At 40.2% G+C, this 25,178-nt stretch overlaps 1 protein-coding gene across 1 annotated transcript; it reads right to left on the bottom strand.

The window, feature by feature from the left end:
- Nucleotides 1-7,525: 7,525 nt before the first annotated feature.
- On the bottom strand, nucleotides 7,526-14,754 carry STEAP1 (STEAP family member 1). Its single transcript, XM_066562931.1, is given in 6 exon segments — nucleotides 7,526-7,783; nucleotides 9,373-9,537; nucleotides 10,961-11,473; nucleotides 12,268-12,372; nucleotides 14,613-14,721; nucleotides 14,723-14,754. Coding segments are annotated over 6 exon segments (1,182 nt in total).
- Between the last annotated feature and the right edge of the window lie 10,424 nt (nucleotides 14,755-25,178).

Below are 25,178 nucleotides of genomic sequence, written 5' to 3'. Positions count from 1 at the left end.
AGCCTAATTGTGGCAAAAACAAGACCCAACAAGGGTCAGAGGAGCAGTAACAGGCAAAGGAAGCTCAGCAAGCTGATCAATGAAGATGAAGCCAAATTGCCTACTGACAAGACTATCCAAGGGCCAGATCAGTGTCACTGGGGTGAAACCTGCCAGGTCATCAAACAGAGAAACTGTTTCCCCTGAATTTAATGTGAACTGAAAAGGGTGTTTTTTAAGAGAAGTGGGACTTGCAAGAGAAAAAGAATTATCTGAAAATTATTATTGGCTGTTTTAGAGGATTGTAAGAATGTGCAAGGGTTACTGTGGGATGTTTAGGGAGGGATCAAAGGTGGGGAAAGGGTGGCATCAAGGAGGATAAGGTTGGAATAGGATAGAATAGAATAGAATAGAATAGAATAGAATAGAATAGAATAGAATAGAATAGAATAGAAGGGGGTATTCAATTATAATTAAATTATACCCCACTTCCATCTCCCAAACTTTCTGTAGGTTGACAGTTTCCCCCTGCTTCACTCATTCATCCTCACCTCATTCTAGTGTATCTCATTCCTACCTACCCTATGCACTTAATTTTCTCTTCCTCACCATTGGCATTCCCCACCACCAATTTTCCATTACATTTTAAGCATCTTGGTGTCAAAAAGGTGTAATAACTCATTTATGGAAGAGTTTCCAGGGATGTTGTACTGGTTTTGACACCAGTAGGGAACTACGCTCCAAATATGCCACTCCCTTTCCCCTGCCCCTTCTGGTAAGGGAGGGACAATGAAGCACAGACTATGCATTAAAATAGCAATTTACTAAAAGAGCAAAACAATTATATAAGACACACAAAATAAAACCAGCAGTTGTTATTAATAGTAAAAGTATGCAAAAGAGAAGATGTTTTTACCCACAAAAGGGTATTCACCACCAGGAACAAACCCCAAGATGGCAGACACTTCCCATAGCTCTGATTTCATGCTGCCTGGCCCCCTGGCTCATTTGCACCTCATAGCTGTGCTGTCAGCACCACAGGTCCATGGTTTTGTTCTGGAGAAAACAGGAAGGAAAGTCTGGTGGGGGGCAGAGGGACCAGGTCAGCAGGGTTAATGGTGACAGCCCCTCCACTGTGGCAAGCCAGATGCACTCCCTGTTCCAGCACCCCAGCTTTTCCTGCTGAAACCAGCTCCCAGCAATGGATGATGTTTGTGGTATAGAATAAACATCTGGGCAAGGCCACCAAGGCCCTTCTCTGTAATCAGGGCAGAGGTGCTTAGGAATAACTGAGTAAGGATGTTAAACAGGGCTGAATAAAACTTTGTGAGATTGCATGGCTCAGCTGCTGTGTTGGGATATGGAGTGTTTCAGGCCAGGTTGATAATAAAAAACGGTAACAAATTTTATTGCTCTTCCCTTGATAAGGCTGCCTTGATGGAAAGTACCTGGCAGGATAGAGTCCATCCCAAACACTGGAGGAGGTGAACAAGTTATTGGTAATTGCATCCAAGACAGTGAAGACATTAAGTATTTCTGTGACTGTAGGGGACAAATCTTGCTCTGAATAACTGAGTAAAAGTCCCATTTATTTAATTGGCAATTTTGTCTCTGCAACAACCAAATGATGATGATTTAATATTTGAAGTAGAATAGTGATATCAGCACAAGGCTAAAACTAAAGTTCGTAGGAATTTTCTGAATTTAGAGTAATGCGCCATCGCAATCTGGTTTCAGTTGGTTCCTTATTTTGCATAAGTAAGGTTTAAGAGTGCTTTAGTTTCATTGTGTTTTACATACGAGTTTTCCTTTGTTTAGCACATGATGTATACTTTAGCAGGAAATAAAACAGCTAAGTCTGCTGTTATTTGAAATTAAGTCAGTTTATATAAAGGTCATTATGAAAAATGGAGCAACATCTATGACTCGTTTCCCAAACTTCAGAAGCAGTATGTCACTGAACCACTTAAAACCTCACTCATGTTCATCTGTATCAGTAGATTTTGAGCAGATTTCCCCAGAAATGCCTGAAATGGTATTTCAGGGTTGGAGAAATGTTTGCAACTTAATAGGTTGTGCAGGTCAAACTCCACACAAACCTGGGCTCTTTGTATTTATTCATTCCATTCGCCAGCTCCATGTGGATAACCAATGCTTCCATTCCCTCTGTTTCAAGGATTCACTTCAGAGTTTTCAGACTGTCCCACCAGTCATTCAGTTGTCCTCCATTTTACCCATCTCTCTTGCTAAGGGTTTCTATTCCCTACTAACTTGATGATGTTCATTGATCTTATTCAGTATCCTCCACCTACTTATTTTTACCCTTTAACATCCACTGGGCTCCTTTACTCTTTCATAAGAAAATCTGAGTGCTTGCAATGTCTCCTTTCCTCTTTTTCACAGATTGCCAATTGTCCTGTTTCTTCTGATTCCATGTTGATGCCTCTTTGCCCAGCTTCATAGTCCCAGAATACATTTTGGTCTGTCATTAATTATCAGGGAATAAATAAAGATGTGAAAAAATGATGTGAATAAATAAAGATGTACAAAGTCTATTGGAAATTAGAAGGGGGAAATTATGATTTTAATTAGAAGGGGGAAATTATGATTTTAATTATGGGTGACATCTAACAATTGTTAGATGTCTAAACTAAAGTTGCAGAGATACTTTAGGAGCTTTGAAAGTGGCTTGGTTTTTTTCCCAGTTCCAGCTTCTTGTTTATTTTCTTTTTAAGGATTTCCTGTTAGAATATTTTTGAATGAATGAGATACACTGTTCAGAAGTTATTCTGGTACATGCACAGGTACAGGCAATTTTATATATGAGTCACAGGACTGAAAAAATAAAGCAGAGAAATAATTAGAGGTGGGTTATATGGCCATTCCTTTAAGTCCAGCAATAAGATCCTTCTCAGCATGCCAAGTAATGGAGATATTCATGTGGAAAAATCTTTTCAGTAGAGTACATTCAACAATAAATTGTAAGCACATATATAAAGACTACATATGACTGCAAACTACAAATTTGACCATCCACTTAAAAAATCCTCACATTTGCCTTGCTTCTTTTTTAGTAGTGAGCCCCCCAAAAAAAAAGAAATTTAAGGACCAAATACTTCTATCAGTAGCAATATTAGTATTCTGCAAGTCCCACAGTAACTACACATCTTTAACCAAGTCAAAGATATAGCATATTTATCTCAGCAATGTACTTCCATGCTATGAAGATGAAATATACATAAAAAAGAAACAAAAAATAGGAAACAGCTCAAACTTCTGTTGTATCATCTTTATTGAAAGTAGCTGTGGTCTTTTTTATGTTTGCAGAGTTTAGTTCATGGATTGGTTTTATGTATTTTCAGCTGAAAATCTCTGAAAACTTATTATGCCTACTTAATAAATTAGCCTCACTTCATCCATTCAAAGTGTTAAATTTAATCTACAGAAAAGTTCAAAGAATGATGCAAAAATTGAACTCTGAGGCAACTGAATTTAATGAGATTTGTTTAAATAAAAGAAATAACAAGAAGTAATTTTGCGATCAGCAACAGAATATGCTCATGGGATCAAGAAATCCTGGCATTACTGAAAAAACATCAGTGGCAATGATCAGCCGTTGCCAGACACTTACAGCAACAACAGCAGATTACATTCTTCAGGGGTGGTTTCAGTGTGTTTCCAAAAATTGGTCTTTTTGTTTTGTTTTTTTTTAAATTATTCCTTTAATGGCATTTAAAGAAAATCAGTTTAAAAGAAATTAGTTTGAATTTCAAAAATGGTCAGCGTAACATTTTGTGTTATTAAGGGACTAGAAAGTCTGGATGTAGGAGAAAAGGGGAGATGTGAGATCACCATCTCTACAAATGAAACCACACAGCCCACAGTCACGTAGACACCAGTTAGTTTTATATGGGTTTTGATGACAATTTCTAGAGCACATTTTTGCCCACTGACTCATGGAAAACTAAGAACATGACAAAAAAAGTGAAGCAAGGGAATATTCTTGAATATCCACTGAAATAGGATGAAATAATGCAAGTTTTAACTTTTAGGAGCATTTGGAACTTTTCATTTAGGGCCGGTTTAAGTTAAGCTGCCTGTTTACACCATTCCTCTTTGAGTCCTTCCTACTGACATATGTAGGATGCTGACTGTCAGGTGAATCAGACCCATGAGAGGATCTGGCTGAATCATTCTTCTCTCTGCTTTACTTTTCAACTGGATCCAATGCCCTACTCTGATGAACTTCACATCTTTAACAGCTTGCAGCAATGACAGAACAGAGAAGAGTGGCCAAAGGGAGGGATTGCTTACAGTAAATGCTGCTGTCAACAGGAATCTGCATTTCACAATAGCCAACACAGCCCTGGCTCTAGCTTCCTGAACAATGATTAGTTCTGTCACTTATTGGGAAGAGTATTCTGGATATGATCTCTCCAAATGAATTTGGCATAAAATTCCTTAGGCCCCATTAAGGAGTATGTCTCTCAAATACATTGGAGACATGTAACAATAGAAAGAAGTACTTTGCAGGCCTTAGAGACACATTTTAATGCCACTGCCACTAGAATGATAGATTCTTACACAAAAGTGAGCCCATACACGCCTTTCCTCAATGCCTCAATGCCCTTGCTATTCTTGAACTTTTATTGTTCTTTGATCAGCATTTCCAGAGATCATGGGTCTCCCTCCAAAGCTTTCTCTTCCTTTTCAAAAATCTCGGAATGCTAGAATATACAGTTAAAGGTACTGTCAGGAAAAATGCAATTTCATTACACTAGGAAAGTGTCCATTTTGCTTTTTGCATCTTTGATTTCTTTTTTTTGGAGGCTCAAGGCTCTTCACTAGCATGGAGGAAATGGTTTCCCTTGACTTAATATCAGCAGCTCTTCTAGAGTGTACTGTGCCTTTTTACCCTTTTACCCTGGATGTATATGACACAACAGCAGGTACAGCATACATTGAAGCATTTAATGATGTACAGTTTTATAAAACTAATTAGTGTTATACAAATAAGTGCCTGAAATGTGCACACACATTCAGTTAATGTATTGTAATAGTATATAGGCCTATTAATACACTGAATTTGAAACAAGTACATATACTTAAATTAAAAGGTACATATGAATGTAGATTCACCAGTATTGAACTAAACCGTGTCTGCCACAAACTGAGAAATTAAATACTGTCAACAGCATTTTCTTCTTAGCCCTATGTAGATCTTCCTCACTGTTGTATCTGAATGCCTTAAAAGCAAATCATAGAATAATTTATATTGAGTCCAACCATAAATCTAACACTGCCAAGCCTACTATGAGAACATGTCCCTAAGCACCACATCTACATGTCTTTTAAATACCTCCAGGGATAGTGAGTCAACCACTTCCCTGAGCAGCCTGCAGACTGGGAAATGAGTTATTAAAGATGTAGTTTACTAAAGACTTAGAAAGCAGAGAAGAGACTCACTATGAAGTCTCAAGTACTGGCTATAAGCATTCAATGGTAGTTTCTAGAAAAATGTCTAGATGTGACACAGAAAACCTGGCTTCTACTTGAAACAATCAGTAGGGAAAAACACACTTCAATGTTTGTATGTCATGTGTGATTTCTGGAATAGCTTTTGTAGACTGTATGTAAATTTCATGTCGTAGAAGACACTTTTGGGTTTCCCTCTGGGCAATGCTAGAGAAAAGTCTGAAGTAAGTGTGCTTAATGTCCCCTGCTAAATGATGAGCTTAAAAGGTCAGTTTGGATAGCATGTGATGATCTTGAAATTGGTTTGCCCCTCTAATTTATGTTATCAATTCAGACCATATTAACTAGTTGAAATGAATGAAGTTATGCTGTCTTGGACTACCTTGTGTAACAAGTGCATAGAGCTTATTAAAGATTTATTTCATTTATAGAAATATAAATGCAAATGCATTGAGCACCATACTTTTCCTACTCTGTCAGAAACTTAGATTAACACTGCAGTCCAGCTTCCTGTATTGTAGGGTTTTGGCCTCTGTCATGCATTACTGGTTTGATACATAATGCCACAGATTTCAATTTATATTACATAGGTCACCATGTCCCCAGTTACTTTCACAGTATTACATTAGGTGCAAATTTAAAAAGGCCAACTTTTAAGTTGTAATAATTGAATGGTAACAACCCGGAAAATACAAAATGTAATATCCCTGTAGCTATTTAATTTGTCTGTTATTTATGCTCCATGTGAAAGTCCAGAAAGAGACAACAGATTCATTAGCACCGTGTATAACATTTTTTTTAGGCATATGTTGTTTTCCTGTTTGTTTTAATAGCAGAGCCATTACCAATTACAGTTCTCATTCAGAGGATTCCAGCAATAGGTGGCATCAACAGTCCATGTCCTAGTCAACTCCTGCAGGCAGACTGGCAGAAATGTTCCTGATGCCGAGTGGAAATATTTACTACTGAATAACATATTTCAAAACAGATACTAACAAATGAATTATTCATTTAAAACTTTCAGCTAGACCTATGCAATATAAGGAAAGTAGGATTTAATGAGCTTATTAAAGTTATTAGGAAAATTTCTGTAAAGACAAATGCAGTTGGAAACCATTTAACATGACAATCTCACTAAATCATTGGCAAGATTCAAATGCCTATTTTTAATGTTTTTCTTCCAGTCACACAATTGTGTTGGCCCTAGAGTAAACAAAAAAACACATTTACCTGATGGATTTATCCCACTGGAATAATTTGTGCAAAAAAAGTTTAGCACATGGCAAGGGCTGCAGGCTTAGGTCAAAAGCATGGAAAATTTCCAGCATCAGAAACAAAAGAATGTGTTCATGGAGTAAAAAATGGGAAATGTTTTATCGTTTCAAGTAAACAGAGACACACCTAGTCCTGGATAAGATGGAAATCTGAGTCTAAAACCTCTTTTTTTAGACTGTGCCCAAGCCTCAGGAGATATTTACCTTGTAAAGATCCCTGTAATTCTGCTTGCTCAGTTGTGTATATTCAAGACCTGGCAGGAATACACAGTTTCTGTCTGGCTCATATGCCAAGGTCCCCACTCTGCAGAATGAAACACAGGCTGCTGGTGGTAAGAGGCAATGGGATGACAAATACTCCAGTTTTTGTCCCATTATAATTTTGAGATTTAATGAAGGTACACACATGGCTGTGTGAAGCAGAAAGCATTCCTGGGCTCTATGGTGTAATCATTTTTTTACTTTCTGTGGTCATCTGGAGAAACAATTTATGTTTGCTTTTGCATACAAAAGAACTGGGACTGAGACAATGAAACACTTGGATTTTAAAAGCAGAGAGTCAGAAGAAAGAAATCATCAAATACCAAAACACTGAATAGATTAAAGTGTAAAATAGAGTTTTTTGTTTTCTGTCTTTGAAAATTACAAAATTGCATCAAGTATCTCATACTCCTGAAGTCCAAAAGAAAAAGTGAGAAAGAAACATCTATAGCAAACGTGAAAACAGAGCTCATGAGTGAAAATTTCATAGCTTTGAGCATATTTAGATACATAGACAGGAAATGTCCATATCTGATCTACAGTCTGGAAGTTATGCTGGTTTGATTGGTTTGTGTCTTAGCTTCCCAACCATTTCTGATTTTTCTTATCCTCTTCCTAAAACACGGGAGGAGCAGTACGCATTTACAGAGCAGAACAACAATAGGAAGAAAAACTGCAACCATAAATGAAGGTGGCGTATACCAGATGAATTGGTTAGCATCAACCCACTTATTCCAAGCAAACACCAGTGCATGAACAGTGCATAGCAGCAGGGCTAAATATCCCATCTTGCTCTGAAAAGAGAAAGAAAATAGCAAGCTATTTATTTTTCCCAACTTGGCAAAAAAAGTACTCTGTTAAGCAAATACAGAAATCTGGATGGGCCTTGACCAACATGCTCAAGTCAAAGAAAAGCAACCATTGGCTTTAAACTAAAACGTAACAACTGTAAGTCAAGACTCCAACTGTACTCCTTTATGCCCGTGTAAAAGAAAATGGAAGAGGCACATTTTTCAAGTAATGCTACGATACTTAGCTAAAATACAGAAGAGATTGCAGGTTATTCCTGAAACATGCTCAGTCCTGAATATCTCAATTTACATCTGCATACTAAGTTATTTTAATTCCGTGATAAATCATTATGAGTTCAAAACCAGATATATTAAGGGATTAACTGAATGCTTGCAAAGAAAAATGTTCAGCTAAATTAAAATCACAAACTCGAGTAAGTCTAGTACTATGGCAAAAGCCCTGCAAAACTACAGGAAACTCAAGTCTTTCATTTCACTTATAGTGGTAAATTTGGCTTAGCTTGTTTACAAAATTCAGGAGTAAAGAAAATTTACTAGTAATTTTAAGTAGTAATCTTGTCACTTAATAATCTTGTACTCATCAATGAAGTCAAACACTGTATTTCCAACTGCTTAATGCTACAGCTTCCAACTGCTGTTCTGCTACAGAACATGATTTTTAGGTAATAAAGTTATTTGTTTATAAAGTAAGTCCAACACAGAAGTATTACTCATCTGGGTTTCTTCACCACAGTCTTTCAATAGTGAAAGCAGTCATGCATTTGGAGACTTCCTCCTGACTTTTCTATATTCTCTGTACACTTACAAATTATGGACTTCATAGAGTGGGCAGAAGTATCAAATCAGTAATTGGTGATTATACACTTCAGATCTGCTTTTAAAATATAAATCAAAATTTCAAATGCCAGGTACTCTGTAGATTACTGAATTTTCAGATTTTGGTGTTTGAGGGCCTGATCCAGCACTTGCTTAAGTCTAGTGTCACCATACTGATGTCAGCAGAACCACCCTGATTATTACTGCATATGACACAAGAAAATCGAGAACAACACAAATGCCCGGGTTAAGGAAACAAGCACAGCTGTAGCAAACTCGAGACTGGCTGGATTTGATTATTCAGCATCTGTTCTAAGATGTCTCTTTCAGAATAACCTGTGTGTGCTGTATGGAAACAGCACTGACTGATTCAATGCCACCTACTCCAAATTCAGCAGGACATGGGACGTTCCGGAGAGGTAAGATACCTAGAAGATGACTTCAGTGCCAGAACTAAGAAAAGGTCTCAAAGGGACAACTGCTGCTGGTCACAAAGTCAGGAGGAGGAAAAAAAGTGGTATGGAGTTGTCTTTTCTTTCCATTTTATACACTGAACACAAGAGCCTGTTCTGACAAAAGAGTAATGGAAAGAACATTTCTCACAAACCAGTTAACAAAGAGTATGGAACAAACCTTTCCATTGGTTTCACTAACTTTGTGTTTGATATTTCTAACTCCTAATGGCCTTAGCTGATAACACACAGTTCTACAAATGGGACTAACAACATACAGTAATGATATTTGTTCATCCACACCTGAATGTAGTGGAACTCTCTCCAGGTCAAAGAGAGACTGACAGATGGAATTGATGTTATTGCCAACAGGGCCAGCAAAGCAAGTCCCAGAATTCCTAGAGACACATAAATCTCCATTCTCCAAACATCATGTTCAATCCAGGCATTTTCTTTTTTTTGTTTGACCTGCCAAAAGAACACCATAAAAATTACAGATTGGCACACTTAGCTGTTTGTGTTAAATATAATTTTACTGTTTTCACCATAATATTAATGAAATAAGCAAAGAAAAACAGTATGTTGGTTTGTTTGAATGTCTTTGAATATAACTGCTGTTTACTCCTGATGACAAAGCCTTCACTGGTATATCCAGAGCAAAGGTGAGCTTTCAGAGAGAAGCATTTAGACTTAATCAGTGTCTTGGCCCAGGAGAGCCTGATTCTGAGGCCTCTTAATCTGCCTTCACAGCAAGGATAAATCTTGGTTTTGACAAGAAAAAAAACCCCACCTATGGCTAAATACCATATCAAGGAGATTATAACAACAGGAAATACATTAACAGCTCTACTTTAGGGAGGTAATTCAGCAGGCTTTCTTAATAAAAATATCCTGCCATGGTAGTTGTTTAGCTCTGTTTTTTTAAAAAACACAAATTGTTACATTTGTGATTTTAATAAACTGATGTCAAAGCTTCTTTTACTTACAACTACTTGCAACAGCACTTTGATCCTGCTAGTGATCACCATGGCACAATATGCCCCAAATATGATAATTTCTGCATCTTCACTGGAATCTCAAGGAAATTTCTAGTAATCCATTCACATCAGATTACCAGTAAGGCTGATTTCAGAGTTTTCAACAGATAATTTGACTGTTTACAAAAACCTTAAGAATCTATTGACATCATCATATTGTGCTTTTAATTATTTTTAATAATAAAGACTTTAGGGGTAACAAAAACATATATTTGCAGTCTATACCTTATATTGGAATATTCCTAATACTGCATTACTTATGGCACCAAGGAAATGGGTGAGTATTAGGAACTTTCTGGTTACAGAGGATATTGGAGAACTTTGCAAGCCATTTATTGACCATGAGTCAGAAGCATCATTGAAATCCTATCTTTAAATAAGGTAGTGTGTATCAGCCCAAATGTGAGCCATCAGTATTCGCAAATTTAGTTTGTGCAAATACAGATTACTGTGATTTACCTCAGCCCTCCTTCACTGCGGCAAAGGCGTCTAAAAATGTTGTGTTCAGTGCTCAGTTTTTGTTTCTAGATTTCAGTGGTCCAGAGAAGAAATCTACACTAAACTAGTAGTGTACCAAAGACTTAAATGTTCCTGTGAGATACAATTTTGCATTTTATAGATGGGAAAAAAATCCCAAATTAAGAAAATTACTTATTTAATATATATTGGCACAGCTGTGATGACTCTTGACTCTATTATATGCTTTGGCAACTAGGTCCTGCTCCATCCCTGAACAGTGCTCTCTGTGAATGTACTTGAAAATCAAACAAAGGCAATGAAAATGACTTTCCCCCATCCAGATTTGCAAGGATTTTCTGAATACAGAAGGGTTGGTGTTCGTGTGCCCATCGTACCTGCTGGAATGCCCAGTTCAGCAGCTTGTATCTGTATGATCTTCTCATTGGATAGCACAGGCTATAGCAGGCGTGCAATGTAGCAAAGAAGAAACTGAGAAGTCCAAACTGTTTCCTTGATAACATCCATCTATCCAGCCACTGGGGAAACCTTTTATACTTGGTGCCAAAGTACAGCTGGAAACTAGCAGCTAATATTCCTGGTAAATACACTAGTGCTAAAAGGGTAATCGAAGTCACTGGTAAAACTTTGTTTATGACAAGGATTGGAATTTTATAGAAAACGTTTTCCTTTTTGGTTATAAAAGGATATATGACATCTCTCATGGAAGTGTAAATAAATGTTAATAATGAGATCACAGATGCTATCTTCATTGGCAAGTGCCACTTAGGGAACAGATCCTGCTTGCAGTGCCGTTCTGAAGAGTGTTCAAACTCACCAAAATGGTGTGCTTGATGTAAATCAAAAAGTGCAGCTGCTTCTGCTGGATTGGCAACCTGCATATCCACATTCTGGAAGGGACAGAACAGAAATACAAAGTGAGTTCAAGAGAAGATAAGAAACTTCTGTAATGACAGTATTTGCCATCATGACTTTTAGAACTTACTGCAGTGGAACCATATACAAAACATATGCACTGTTAAAGACAAGGTAACTTGGAAACATAATATTTCAAACAGCATAGTCAGCACTTAAGTAAAGCACTTGTAGCGTAGATTTCCCATTCTTCATTATCTGCAGTGATTTTAAAATAGATTTGCATTCCAGGAAGATAACGATACTGCAAGGAAGGAAGGATTACAATATGTGAAGCATCATTTCAACTTCTTATTATATAAGTTATAGATTTCAAATTTCAGCTATAGACTTAATGATGTAGCCCAAATACCACGAACAAGGAAGGATTAAACGATTTTTTTCTCTGGATCTTTTTTTGTGTGAAGTGGAAAACTTCCTGAGTGCAATGTTGCTATCATGAAGATTCCCCCAAAGATAAATTTTATATTCCTGCATAAAAATCCCAAATTATTTCTATGGAGTTTTGCTCGTCTGATAAGATACAATTAGCAGCTACTCTCATGTAGTTTTTAGCTGCCTCAAGCTTTGTTTATTTTTTATCATGGACTGTGATTAAATTGAATGAGATGTTCTCTATCTTTTTATCTCTTCACATCAATATTGTGACAACATTTCAGAAATATTCATGATATGCCAGTGTGATGGTAACACTGTCGCTGGACAAAACTGAATCAAGGATTGCAATATTCTATGTGACATATGAGCTGCTTTTTTACAGACACATTACCAAATAGTTAAGATTTCCTGTATTTCTTCTTGGCATGATGTTCTGACCTGCATTCTGATCAATTGCACCATTACCACCTTCCCTCTTCTCCATTGTGGAAACTCCCTGCAAAACAAATACAGGATGTAAAACAGGTTTTGAAATGCCATACTGGAACTTTGCGGCCTATTTTCGCTCAAATTGTTTTCTTCCTTGTCCTCCACACATTTGCTGGAAAAGGCACAGTCAGCTAGGGAAAGGAAAGTCTGTCCTCTGAGAATGGAAAAAGCTCAGCTTATTTTCTGGGCAAAGCAGAGAATAAAAGAGAGCATAAATCAACAGAACAAAATTACTAATGAAAAATAATATTTAAGCCTAATATCCCTGTCACCAGTGGAATTAATGCATTGATTCAAGTTTTTAAATGACCACAAATTAGTTTGAAACAGCTTGCATAAAAAGCATGTAAAATGTTGTGAAGATGGATTTTAAGTTCATGAGACTTTCTGATGCAAGAAGCCCATGGAGATGTGGTTTCTAATATATTTTAGGGTTTAGGATTGGTCGACCTGACAGTCTCTCTGGGGCTTTAGAGGTGTATTCTCCCTTCAAGATTGTCAAGAAACTGTAGCTTTCCTCATGCTGTTCCCAGGTATTTTGGCAATACTCATCACCACAAGTAGCAGCAGAAAAGGTTCTAAGCTATTAGGAATCACAAAAAATCAGATGGCAGAAAAAGAAGAAAAAAGGAAGAGAATTGATAAACAGAAAGAGATGTTTCTGAAAATCCTAGGATAGCAGGAAAGACAGTATTTTGAAGAGCATAAAATAACTACAGGACCTGCAAGGACCTTGCAACAAGGATTTGCCAGGTGTGTGTCACACTGTTGCACACTGCAGGAGGAGAGGCCCTGGCATCATGCTACTGGAAGCTCAGAGTGCCATACCACAGGGTGACTTTCTGTGACAACCTTTAAGAAAATTACTAGGTGGCTCTTCCCTGTACTTTTCTACTGAACAGCTGAATTACTCAACTGTTGTTCTAACTGATTCTTTTATATGCATAAATCTTTTGGGAAATTATATGGAGAAATCAGACTTTGACCATTTTTCTTTTACTGTGTCTGGTTCCTTCAGTGGATGAGTCTTAAAGTCTTTTACTGTCTGCTATGAGGGTTTGCTCTCTGCCAGGCCACCAGGCAGCTGAAGCTGAAGTATTCCTTTGGAAGTGCTTTTTCCTTAGTATTTCTCTTTGGATTTTTCCCTCCTGATAGTCAGCTCTCCCTTTGAGCATAACCTTTCAGACAAGTGTTACAGAGGAGGGTCAACAAGAATTCTGTCTGAAGGTCAGGCTGTTAAGCCATTCCTACACCAGCTAATGGTGTAGAAAAAGTTTATCCTTTGTATATCCTGCACACAAGAAAGCATGGACACATGAAGGCACACTTCTGTTTTTCCCCCCTATTCCTAGGGCTAGTCCTGGTGATTTTATCAAAAGTTTTGGAGTATTGTGTATGTTCACAAAGCTTCAGATTTTAGAATTTCTACTTCTACATGTTTCAATAGACAAAATTTCTAGCTGTTACAATTCAAAGAACAGTTTACAAATGGAACTTTACCTGTAAAAAACCTAATAACAAATACAGTGAAATCCACATCTATTTTTAAGGAACTTATAATATGAAGGTCTTTCAGGCCTACCTTCTGGCTACCATACTGTCTTAGAGGTCCAAAAGCATAATTTAGTTTGAGAAGCTCTGTATGGAAAAGCCTGGTTCACCCAGTTCTCATTCTCCTATCACTCTTCATTCAGAAAATTTGGAAACAAAGAGTCCATGATTAGTTTCCGGTTAAAGGTTTATATTGATGAGGATGTAATAAATGATGCCATGATGTGAACAAAAGCAACCCATGAGCTAGAATGCCAGCTGCTAATCCTAAAAGCTGATTTATTGGCTTTTTTGGGATACAATATTTAATACAATGTTAAATAGAGCATTAAAGGTTTATGCAGCAGAAAACAAGACAGAAAGAAAGTGTGTGAATGAATGCATGTGCTCATCCAGGGAACTATGGGTTTCAGCCATACGACTGCATGCAAGGAAACTCAAGCATCATATCATCATATTCCACTCTTGGCTTCTGACACCAGTTAACACGAAATTATTTCCCAGTAACAAAGCACAGTAATAGCCTTTGAAAACCCCAAAAGAAGAGCACCTACAATTCACTACTCAGTGCCTTACAAATTACTAGAAAGAAGTCATCTAGACTATATGTCTTTTTGAAATACATCTGAAGAAAAATTAGGGGTCCTGCAAGAGACAGAGTTAGTCATCTAACCCAGAGCTGTTATGAAAGGGAACAGTTATATTAACGTCCATCCTCAGTGCACATCCCTTCTGCTCTGGGACACAGCTGTCAACGAGGGTGGAGGGCGTCCCGCTGCAGAAAGCCAAGTTTCCAGCGCTGTGAGTACTGAATTTTGTACCGGGACAGCACGCTCATTGTAACGCTGAACCATCAGGGATCCACACTGTGCAGACACCCCGGGAAAACATCATCCCAAGTCACTGGGAAGTTTTTCTGAGTAAGGAGTTTCAGGGCTGGTTTCATGAAAAAAGAAAAAATGGGTGAAACAGACAGGCTATGATAATAACGAGGAGGTGATGGAAGGGGTGCGGGACAGTGCCTGCACCCTTCTCTCGGCACTATCGGAAAATTCCAGCATGAAACTGCTGGGCATGAGCATCTCGCTTTCCAAGTGCCGGCTGCACCGTGCAGGACGCTGCAGGCACTCGGCACGCGAGCTCAGAACTTTCCCCGCTCTTCAAAAATTCTGCTGAGCTCGGTGGAAAACTGAATGAAAGCCCAGAGGCTGGGAGCCGGAGAGCGTCGCTCGGCGCTCCTCCTGGGCCAGAACGAGCCCGGAGCACTCCGCCCCAGGGAGCCCGAGCCCGCCGGGGCTTCCCCGCCTGGCCCGGCCCGGCCCGGGCCGGCCCGGCCGCGTGGCGGGCGGAGCCCGGTTCGGAACGCGCCACAGCCCGGCCGGGCGGGCGCACACGGACGGACACCTCCGCGGCGGGGCTGCGGGCACGGCCGGCCCCTGCCCGCCCCCGGGCTCACTCACCTCGGCCCGGCAGCCCGGCCTCTCCTTCCCGCCGCAGGTCCCGCCGCGGGGGGCGGCGGCAGCGGCGGCCCCGGCTCGGCTCCGTCCGCGGCGGGCAGCGCCCGGCAGCGTCGCTCGGAGGAGAAGGCGGCCTCGGGACGGCAGCGGAGCGCCTGCCGGACTCTGAGGAGATGAGAGGCGGGGGAGACCGGCCGCAGCCTCCACCTCCCCTCCCGGCCCCGCCTTCCGCGCCCATCCCGCTCCCCTCCGCCCGGCCGGTGTGAGCCGTGCCCCGGCCCGAGCGGCGGCGGGACGGCGCGGCCTCCCGGAGGGGACTCCCCGCCGAAAGAGCGCCCTGCCGTGGGTCTGCTGGGCCCTCGGCCGGACAAAGGGCGCATTCACCTGCTCCCTCCCCGCCCCGCCGCAGGGAGGAGATGGTGGAGGAGGTGGTACCGGTACCGAGGTGCGCTCCCCCCCTCTCCGGGCGGCCCTGGCCTCCACCGGCCGGACCCCTGCCGGCAGCCCCGCCGCTTGGGACGTGGTGCGCTGGGGGTCACAGCACGCTCCGGGCCCGCCAGTGGCCCCAGGCCCTTCGGATCCCGGGAACCCTTCTGTTCTCCTTTCATTCCGTTCTCTGTTCCCAGCCGGTTCCTCCAAACGGGTCACTCTCCTAAACCTGACAAAATGCCCTATTAATCCCTGCTTCGCCTACGAGCAGTCCTCACTTTATTTTTTTTTTCTTAAAGTACCATGATCCTGTAAGTTTTTTGCTGTTGTTTGTTTGTTGGTTTTTAACCTGTGCTGGCAATTTTGAAAAGGCAGTTGTCTCCTGAAAATTTAGTCACACAGTAATGTGAACCATCATTATCTTATGAAATATCTGCTTTAGTGCATATTTTGACATCTAGTGACTTCCTGACGTTGAAGAACACGTGGCCAGTTTGTGTCAGAAATGTTTTCATGCAGAGCTCATTGTATCCTCCTCAGGATGTCTTCACGGAAATTATGCCAAGTTCCATGTCATTGTATCTTGGGAGAGGAGTAGTTTTTTTTTTCTCCTTTTCAGTAGATGGACGTAGACTCCAGCTGGATGCTACATCTGGAAGAAAAGAGGAGATTGCCTTAGAAGGAATAGAAGACTGAGTAATTGTATCTTCTGTGTTAAAAGCTTAACTTTTAAAATTTCTTAGTTACCTTCATTAGCATATTTTTCTGTGCTTTGCATAAAGGCTATTTCCCACGTGTTTTCCATTAGTTACTTTTTTTGCAAGGGATGCTAACTTGAGTTTGCTCTCATTTTGTGTAAGTGCCGTTTAATTTCCTTCCCTGCTCTTTTTTCTGCACGGTCGGTTTGGGATTTTCCCCCGTTCTCATCAGCAGGGTGACGCCTGGCGGTGGGAGCGCAGGGGACGAGGCTGCCTGTGCCAAGGTGCGCCGGCCGGTTCCAACCCCGGCTAAGGAGACTTTGCAGGACAGGGTGCTAAAAGTGTGTTCCTAGGGAGCTCCTTGGCAAAGCACTTCTCAGAAGCCCTGGTGTAAGCTAGTGTTGTGGGAACTACATTTATAAAAGATAGCTGAAGATGCTGAGAGATTGCAGCATCTGGATATCCTATCTTGAGAATAGAATATTCTATCTTAAAGATAGAATATCCTTAAGGTATCCTTAGACTTTTCGTAAAACACACAAGAACTCCGCTCCTTCCTATGCATGCTCAGAAGATGAAATGAAAAACCAGCCCGAGTGTGAACCTGGCTATTAAATAAGTACCTGGTGAGCTGTTCTGCACAGATGCTTTTAGGTATCTCTGGACAAGCCATCCCCTCTCTAGTCTGCATCCTGAGTACCAGTAGGTGCCTGTCTGTGAATAAAATTGGAAAGCTGGTTTTACGTGGGTGCTGACAAAGTGGAAATAGATTCTAATGCTAGTGAAACCTTTCCTTTCATGCCTACCCTAAGGCATGAATTCCACGTCACTCAAAGTACCACTTAGGAATGGTTACTGGAAAGCAAGCTGCATGCCAAAGTCCTGCAAACCATTATGCCTAGATGATACCAGTGCATGCTCACATCTTTGAACTGGTGTTTATGAGATGTGCTCTGTAAGAAGTCTGAGGCTGAAGGTTGGAAACACCACAGGAATCAGGAATTGATTCAAAATGAGAAAACTTATCTTGGCAAATGGAAAATGGGCATGATGCCACTAACAAGAATGTAAAGTTGTGCAAGTTTGGCTAGCTCCAGAGGTTTAGAATAGTGTCAGTATGCTTCATTTCATGTATGAGCTGGGGGAGGAAGAATAATATTGTGGTTGCTGAAGTGTGTTGCCAGGGTACCTTTTGCTGTGTCACTGACTTTTGGGACTCTGGCTGGGCCCTCCCAGGGGGCTCCCCTGTTAGGGGAGACCCTCCAGGAGTGATCATGTGTCAGGAAAGAGAGATGCTCTGGATTTTTTTGGTCTTCGGGTTCTTGTTTATTATTATCTTATCTAGAGTTTTGCACGCTGTCCACACAAGGCTCAGCGCACTGGAAAAACACAAAAAAAAGGCTAACAATCTCTTGTTACAAGATCTTTTAAAGCTGAAGTATCCAATTAAGAACTGACACCTAGATTATTTCCCTTTTAAACCCAATAACTGATCCCCAAAGGTCCACAATGAGGACTTTTCCACCGAATTACAAAATGCCATCAAACCCATGAAGAAGAAGGAAGAAGAAGAATGAAGAAGAAGCCCAGGATGAAACCTGTGCCCTCCATCTTGCTTCCATCCTCCACATACTAAAAATCCTAAAATCTGAATTTCCCACCTAAGTGATATACCTACACTACTCTCTACAATGTACTTCACACCTTAGTGGATTCTAGTCTATTCTGGAGTTTCAGAAACTTTCCCCATGAATGAGGGTCAAAGTCAGTGCCCCCCTGGGGGTCAGGGCACCCCAGAGCAGACAGGGAAATATTCCTGGTGCCCTGCGATTCCAGAGTGTGTCAGGGTTTCTTCCAGAGAACAAAAATACTCTGGTGACACTGTCTTAGTCCATCTGTGTTTTATTCCTTCTATATTCTGATCAAAGTCTGTGTGTGATGTTGACCATAAACACGAGGGAATGCTTGATTACATTTTTTGGAGGAAAGAAATATTGCATAATTGACAAGATTTCCAGATGGTTCTTTAATCTTGATAACAGATTCATCAGAGTTTTACATGGGGGAGTCTGTGGTGTGGACAGTTTGCTTCTGCAACTTCTCTTAAACTAGGAGTTCTGAGAACAGCTTGCCAAATGGCTGGAAAAGAGGTGCAGTGTTCCAGTAACACACAGACCTACATATAATCACACTAACAGTCTTGCTCATAACTTGTTGAGGAAGCCAAGTGTAACTATGAGTGTCAGCAGGATGACTGACTACAGCATGCCCGTGGGTGACTCAGAAATGGTGCTACAGAGGGTGAGCTGGTGTGGAAAGATGGAAACCATTCCCTGTAATTTAACCAAGTGCAAATGGGCTGGGTTCAGCCAGGTTGAAATGCTTAAGTGGTGACTGAGTTTCCAGGATGGCACTTGAAGGGTTCACTAGAGGCTTACCAAGGTGGTAAAGGGCTCACAGCTCATGCTCCCTGGGGAGAGACATGGGGACATGGGCTTGCTTTGTCTGGTGAAGAACAGACTAAGGGATGACTTAGTAGCAACCCTCTAAACTTGAAGGGAAGGTACAAAGGTAAGCAAGCCCAACTCTTGTTGGTAGTTCCAGTGAGTGTAAAAACAGTCAGGGATCACAAATGGCAGTTTGAAGGTTCACGTTGGGTACTAGGGAAATATTCTTCACTGGGAAGATAGTGAAAATCTTCACTGTGTCCATTGCTTCTTGTCTTTCCTTTGAACTCCACTGAGAAGAGTGTGGCTCCATATTCTTTACTGTCTTCCTCCCTCTGGTATTCATATGTAATGTTAAGAGCTTCCACGAGCCTTCTGATCTCCAGGCTGAATAGTTCCAGCTCTCTCAACCTGTCATTGTAGGAGAAGAGCTTCAGTCCTTTAATCTTCTTCATGATGACCTGCACAGAAACAAGTTCAGTACATCTGTGTCTTGCTTGTACTGAGGAATCCAGAACTGAACACAGCAGTGCGATGAGTCTCAGAGAGGCTGAGGGAAGGGGAAGGAGGACTGGCCTTGACCAGCTGGCAGTGCTCTTCCTATTGCAACTTAGGACCTGGTCTGGTATTGGCAGGGGTCTTCTTTGAATGGGACAATGCACACAAATTTTAACTGCTTAATGTTTTTGTCCCTGGAAATATGTGAGTGACACCAAGAGGACTCTTGCTCAGAATCCCCAAACTCAGCAGTGTGTGAAAAGGAACATAAAAATATAGGTGCCTCAAAGAACCATGCATGAATTTGGAAAATTATGAAAGAATTTGAAAATAAATTTTGAAATGCTATCAAATCTAAACTGATTTTGAAATTACAACCTAAGAAACTGCAGTGTTGACTACTAAATAGGAGTTGGGAATGGAAGTGGCAAGTGCCCTGTGTTCATGTTGAGAGTAGGAGTTGCAGATGCAGCTGGTAGAGAATGCTTGTCCCTTGTGGACTAAGGCCATTTGAGAACAGAGGCATCAGACAACATATTTGGTTTACTGTCATTAAATAAGCTTCTTTATCCAAAGGAGTATGTCAGGAAGAGATCAGATAAGCATACAACTGCTGTATTCCCTGCTGAATGAGTATGTAGTAAAGGACCAGCTGTTCTTAGTGAGTAACATAGTTAAAGTGAAAAAATTTTCGTACTTGGCCTGGATTTATCACACAAATCCTGATTCAAAGAAGTGGCACTCAAGCTCCTTGAAATAGTTGAATTCCTCTGGAGGATTTAAGTCATCGGTGCCAAGTAACGGGAAGCTGAGGAAAACAGATACAGTGAAAAAACAGAGAGGCTCAAGATTGTTTGAGGGGGCTGTTCAATCTTGTCCAACATGTGTAAGAAACAAAATTATGTACTACATATTTTGAATTATGAGAAATCAACAAAGTCACATGACACTCAATTTTTTTAACTGATACTTTTAGACATTGTTGAAAGTACAAGTAAAGACCACATGACAACCACAGTTAAAGTTCAATGAAATGAGTTGAAAAATAACTCAAAGTAGAGGAGAATAGCAGTATTTTATTTCCTCATTCACTATAAAAAATTGCATTCTGGATTTCAAGTATATAATTTATAGACAAATACAGAAAGCACTTACATTCTTAATTTTTTGAACTAACACCTTTCACAACATTCCTTTCTGATAATGCATGTTGTTTCTTGGAAGCAGCACAGAAGAATTTGTTTTATATTTAAGAAAAAAATTTGATTGAATCAGACAATGGTATTCTTTGGGTATAATCACACACTCTTAAAGAGATGCTTGCCCTTCCTGGTGTGTTTGTTACTTTTACTTACATAACATCTAAAATTACTATTATCCTTTGAGACAGCTGTGGTACTCCTCTGTGGAGTCTTGTTGATTTCAGGATTTTACCACACACATGCCACTTGAGTATAGAGCTGACTGCCTGAAAATACTTATAATAATAAAACCAGTGATAATAAAAATAACAGTAATTTATATACAGATTAACAACAACAACAACAAAGCCACAGCAACCCTGACACACTTCAAGGCTGTAAAATGTAAAGAATACAAGGAAGGGAATAGACTCACAGGGAAAGGGTTACTGAACAAAGACAGAATATGGGTCATGTAGGTTTTTTTTTTTAAAGGAAATCTTTTTGCCTAAATCTGATTATGTAATAACAAACAGTGGTGATATATTTTCTTCTGTGGTATACAGGGGTATTCATTATCTCTAATTCTTAAAAAAGATAGGGTTTTACAGTATTTCTACAAGAAGCCATTGAAATTAAAATGCTTTGGAACATGTGTTATGAAAAAGTGTGGCCTGTTACTTGTGGCTGTGGTTCTTTGATGGATTTTGTGGCTGCCATTGTTTAACCCCAACTAGCAACTAAGCTCCAGGCAGCAGCTTCCTCACTCCCTCCTCAATAGAATGGGGAGGTGAATTGGGAAGATAAAAGTAAGAAAACTCCGGGGCTGAGATAAAGACATTTTGATAAGTAAGAAAAAAAGCTATGTTCACAAGCAAAGCAAAGCCACTTCCCATGGGCAGGCTGGTGCTCAGCCATCTCCAGGAAAGTCAGACTCCATCAAATGTGGCGGTGACTTGGGAAGACAAACACCATCACTCCTGACATGCCCCCTTCCATTTCCCCCCCAGCTTTATAGGCTGAGCAGGATGCCTTATGGTCTGGGATGTTGTTTGGATCAGTTTGGGTCAGCTGTCCTGGCTGTGCCCCTCCCAAATTCCTGTGCATCCTCAGACCACTCATAGATGGGGTGAAGAGCAGAAAAGGCCTTGACTCTGTACAAGCCCTGCTAAGCAGCAACAAAAATACCTCTCTATTATCAGCACTGATTGCAGTGCACATCCAAAACACAGCCCCATGCCAGCCATTGTGAAGAAAATGAGCTCTACCCCAGCCAGAACAGCACAGTGGTGTAGGAATGGCATTCTAATGTCATTATAGTTCCCATGAGGAGTTACAAAGGCATGTGATGACACAAAATTGTCAAAATGTTGTAGCATCCCTTCTACAACCATATTCTTTCCCAGGACATCTACTTCAGAAATTTATCGAAAGTCTTGTTCCAATACCATATTTTAAACTCCTTACAGTTTGTAAGGAATTTTTGGCTCTCCACGTACTACCAAACTTGCAGAATTTTTTCCCATTACCTTAGTGCCTACAAATCCCAGTCCCTGCTGTCAGATGCGGTGCAGACACAAACCACGGGCACTGACAACTTCTCTGCAGGCCATGATGTAGGTTTCACCTGAGAAACAGTTGGAGACGGGTGATGCAAGCACATGGGGAAGAAGCTGAAATGAACATGGTTTTAGGAATGTAATGAGATGATGGTTTGGATGTCAGGCTGTGGTGATAACTGTCCAGTGTGATGATAGCAGTCTCAACTGCTGGATGCCATTGTAATAGCAACAGCTTCCTCATTTTAAAGAGGGATTTGAAAGAAGACAAGGAATTGGCTTTGTCAGAATTTATATGTAATTTCTTGGTTACTAAGATGCCTTTGTGAAGTGACTAGGTGGGAGAAATTCTTAAGGGTAAGAGTGTTAAGGATACCGAGTGTTAAGGGTACCGAGAAATTCTTAAGGGTAAGAGTGTTAAGGGTACCTAAATTTGTCAGATGCTGTTAGAAATTTGATACAATCTGAACAACTGTGAAACAGAACCTGCTGATGCATTTGAAATTACTTAAATATTTTAATATAGTAATACCATAATTAATTTAAATAAAGCAAAGTTGTCTGCCATCCAATTTGGGGAAAAACTTTTTTTATGTAGAACTATTGCATTAATACATTTATTATGGTTGACTGGTAAGGGAATTGTTGCTCACATGCAAAGACTGACAACACAATTACACATATGTCTTCAATATGGAAGTAATTGTGCTAATTAGAGCTTGTTAAGTTGATATTTTGCTAGATTTGGAATTAATTTTCAACAATTCTGCTGCTAATATTGATATATCAATCGTAAGTTTTTAGAGCAAGGGTATTTTTAGATTCGAACAGTTTTCTTATTTACAAAGGAAAAGACCTTTTGTCCAAAACTTAGTACTGAAATTCTAATTTAGGATTCTGACTGTTCAAGAATTTGTCTGTGGTCAAATTTAAAGTGTTTCTGCCATCCAGAAGCACTATTCTATGTCACTAGCTTCATGCTGTAAACAACACTAGATAGCTGAAGCTAATTGTCAGAAATAATCCAAGACATTATATCTAAAATGAGATTTTTTTTGGACTTACTCCCACTGCCTGGGGCACTGGTCTACTTTAGAAACAGAGCAGGGATTCAAAAAATAACTGGAGCAGGAAATGAGGCAGGGCTGGAAGAGACAGGGAACTCAAGCAGAGCAAGAACAGCAGGCTCTAGCATGCAGGTTCCAGAGAAAAGCTGTAAGCTTCCATCTAACAACCATCCTGTCACAAATGAGCTTTGCAGGAGATGCAAAAACTGAGTGGAGTGGTAGATGTAGTAGGTGGTTGTGCTATCATTCAGATTTGCTTCAGCAGGCTGGAGAAATGGGCCAGTGTGAAGTTCAGCTAAATCCCGCAGCTGGGAAGAAATAAACCTGTGCACCAGAATGGGCTGGTGGCTGACCAGCTGGAAAGAGACTTGGCAGAAAAGGCCTTGGAGGTCCTGGGGAGACACCAAATAAACATGAGCACCCTTGAAACACCCATCAATCTCCTGGGCAGCAGGAAGCAGAATTGCCAGAGAGCTGAGGGAAGAAGTTCTCCTTCTCCTCCTCTGTCAGTCCACATCTAGAATGCTGTGTACAGTTCTGGCTCTCCATCCTTGAATGAGTCCAGCAAGGGCTGACACAGACAGTTAAAGGATTGGATCATCTGACATAAGCAAAGATGGGCTCATAGCTTGGAGGAGCGAAGGCATGGGGATATTTTATCTATGTTAAATACCTGGGAGTAAAGAACAGACATTTCTCAATGACAGAACAAGAGGCAAATTGGATACAAATTGAAACACTGGAAATTCCATGTAAACTTTAAAGAAATATTCCTGATGGGCTGCGGTTGAGATTGCATTGATTGTGAAAAGACTGAAGTGAAACTTCACCCTAATGACTGTGGATGGTTTCAGGAACTGGACTTGAGATTGCTCTAATTTGAATATAGAGGTTGAGTGATGACACAAGAGCTTGATGAGAACTTCAAATCCATATCAGAGGAAGTGTAGTCAGAAATCTCCTTTAGGGTAATTTTTTTGGTTTGGTTATTGCCCGTACTTGAATTCTAGAGAAGAAGTTTGCTTTTCTGCTATTTTGCTATTTGATTTGGCACACTTGTTTGACTAGAGTTGTTTACCTAAGGTGACTTACCATTAATGGTCCTCTGAAAATTCTGTCTCTGCCAATTCTAATCAAGATCTCAATGAAAATGGAGGCAGGGAAAGTGTAGTGAAAGAAAAGATAGACACGGACCTGGATTTAATCATTGCAGGCTGACAAATTTAAGCCTGGCAATCACTTCACAAAGAGATGAGAGTCAAGCCAGAAGCTCTAAACTACTTAGTGGAAAAATTGTATGTATCCTGTCTCCTATCTAGTTTCAAAAACAATATTAGAAGATGAAACAGTGTAGAGGAACCCAGTCTGAGCATTCATGAAGAGCAGCAGAGCTGAGGAAACAAGGTTTTCTTAAAATGATTTATTATTATATTTCTCTGATTGTCAATGTGGATCTGTAACAGCCCTGGTTTTGGCATAAACTACAACATGGTATTTTTTTCCTTCCTAATCTGCATCAGCTGATAACATTGTCCTGACTTAGTCAAATGGTTCATGAAAAAAAAAATAGAGACTTCAAAGACAGGAACTATGGTCCTAAATATTAAGGTGATCTACAAGAGGTTGAGTATTGCTATTTATCTTTTACTCTCACTTAAGAAATCCCCTATGATTACAAGCACTTCTTTCTTATTGCCTAAAATAACTATCTGGAGCTTTGTGGATTCCATTCTGCAGGGCATTTGTCTAACATTTAGGTGTTGTGGTGCTTTACATGCCTAAGAAACTGAAGTAGGCTGATATGCTTAAGGATGCCTTAGTGTCTTTGAGGAACTTGCCTAATGACCACTGTTGTGGTATTTAATGAATGTTCATTAATAAACTGGTATGGTAAGCTATAAACCTTTTATTTTGTCTGTAAGAAGA

Source organism: Molothrus aeneus, chromosome 1 (assembly GCF_037042795.1).
Source record: "Molothrus aeneus isolate 106 chromosome 1, BPBGC_Maene_1.0, whole genome shotgun sequence".
NCBI classification, from domain to species: Eukaryota; Metazoa; Chordata; class Aves; order Passeriformes; family Icteridae; genus Molothrus; species Molothrus aeneus.
This window is presented reverse-complemented; position numbering and strand designations above follow the sequence as displayed.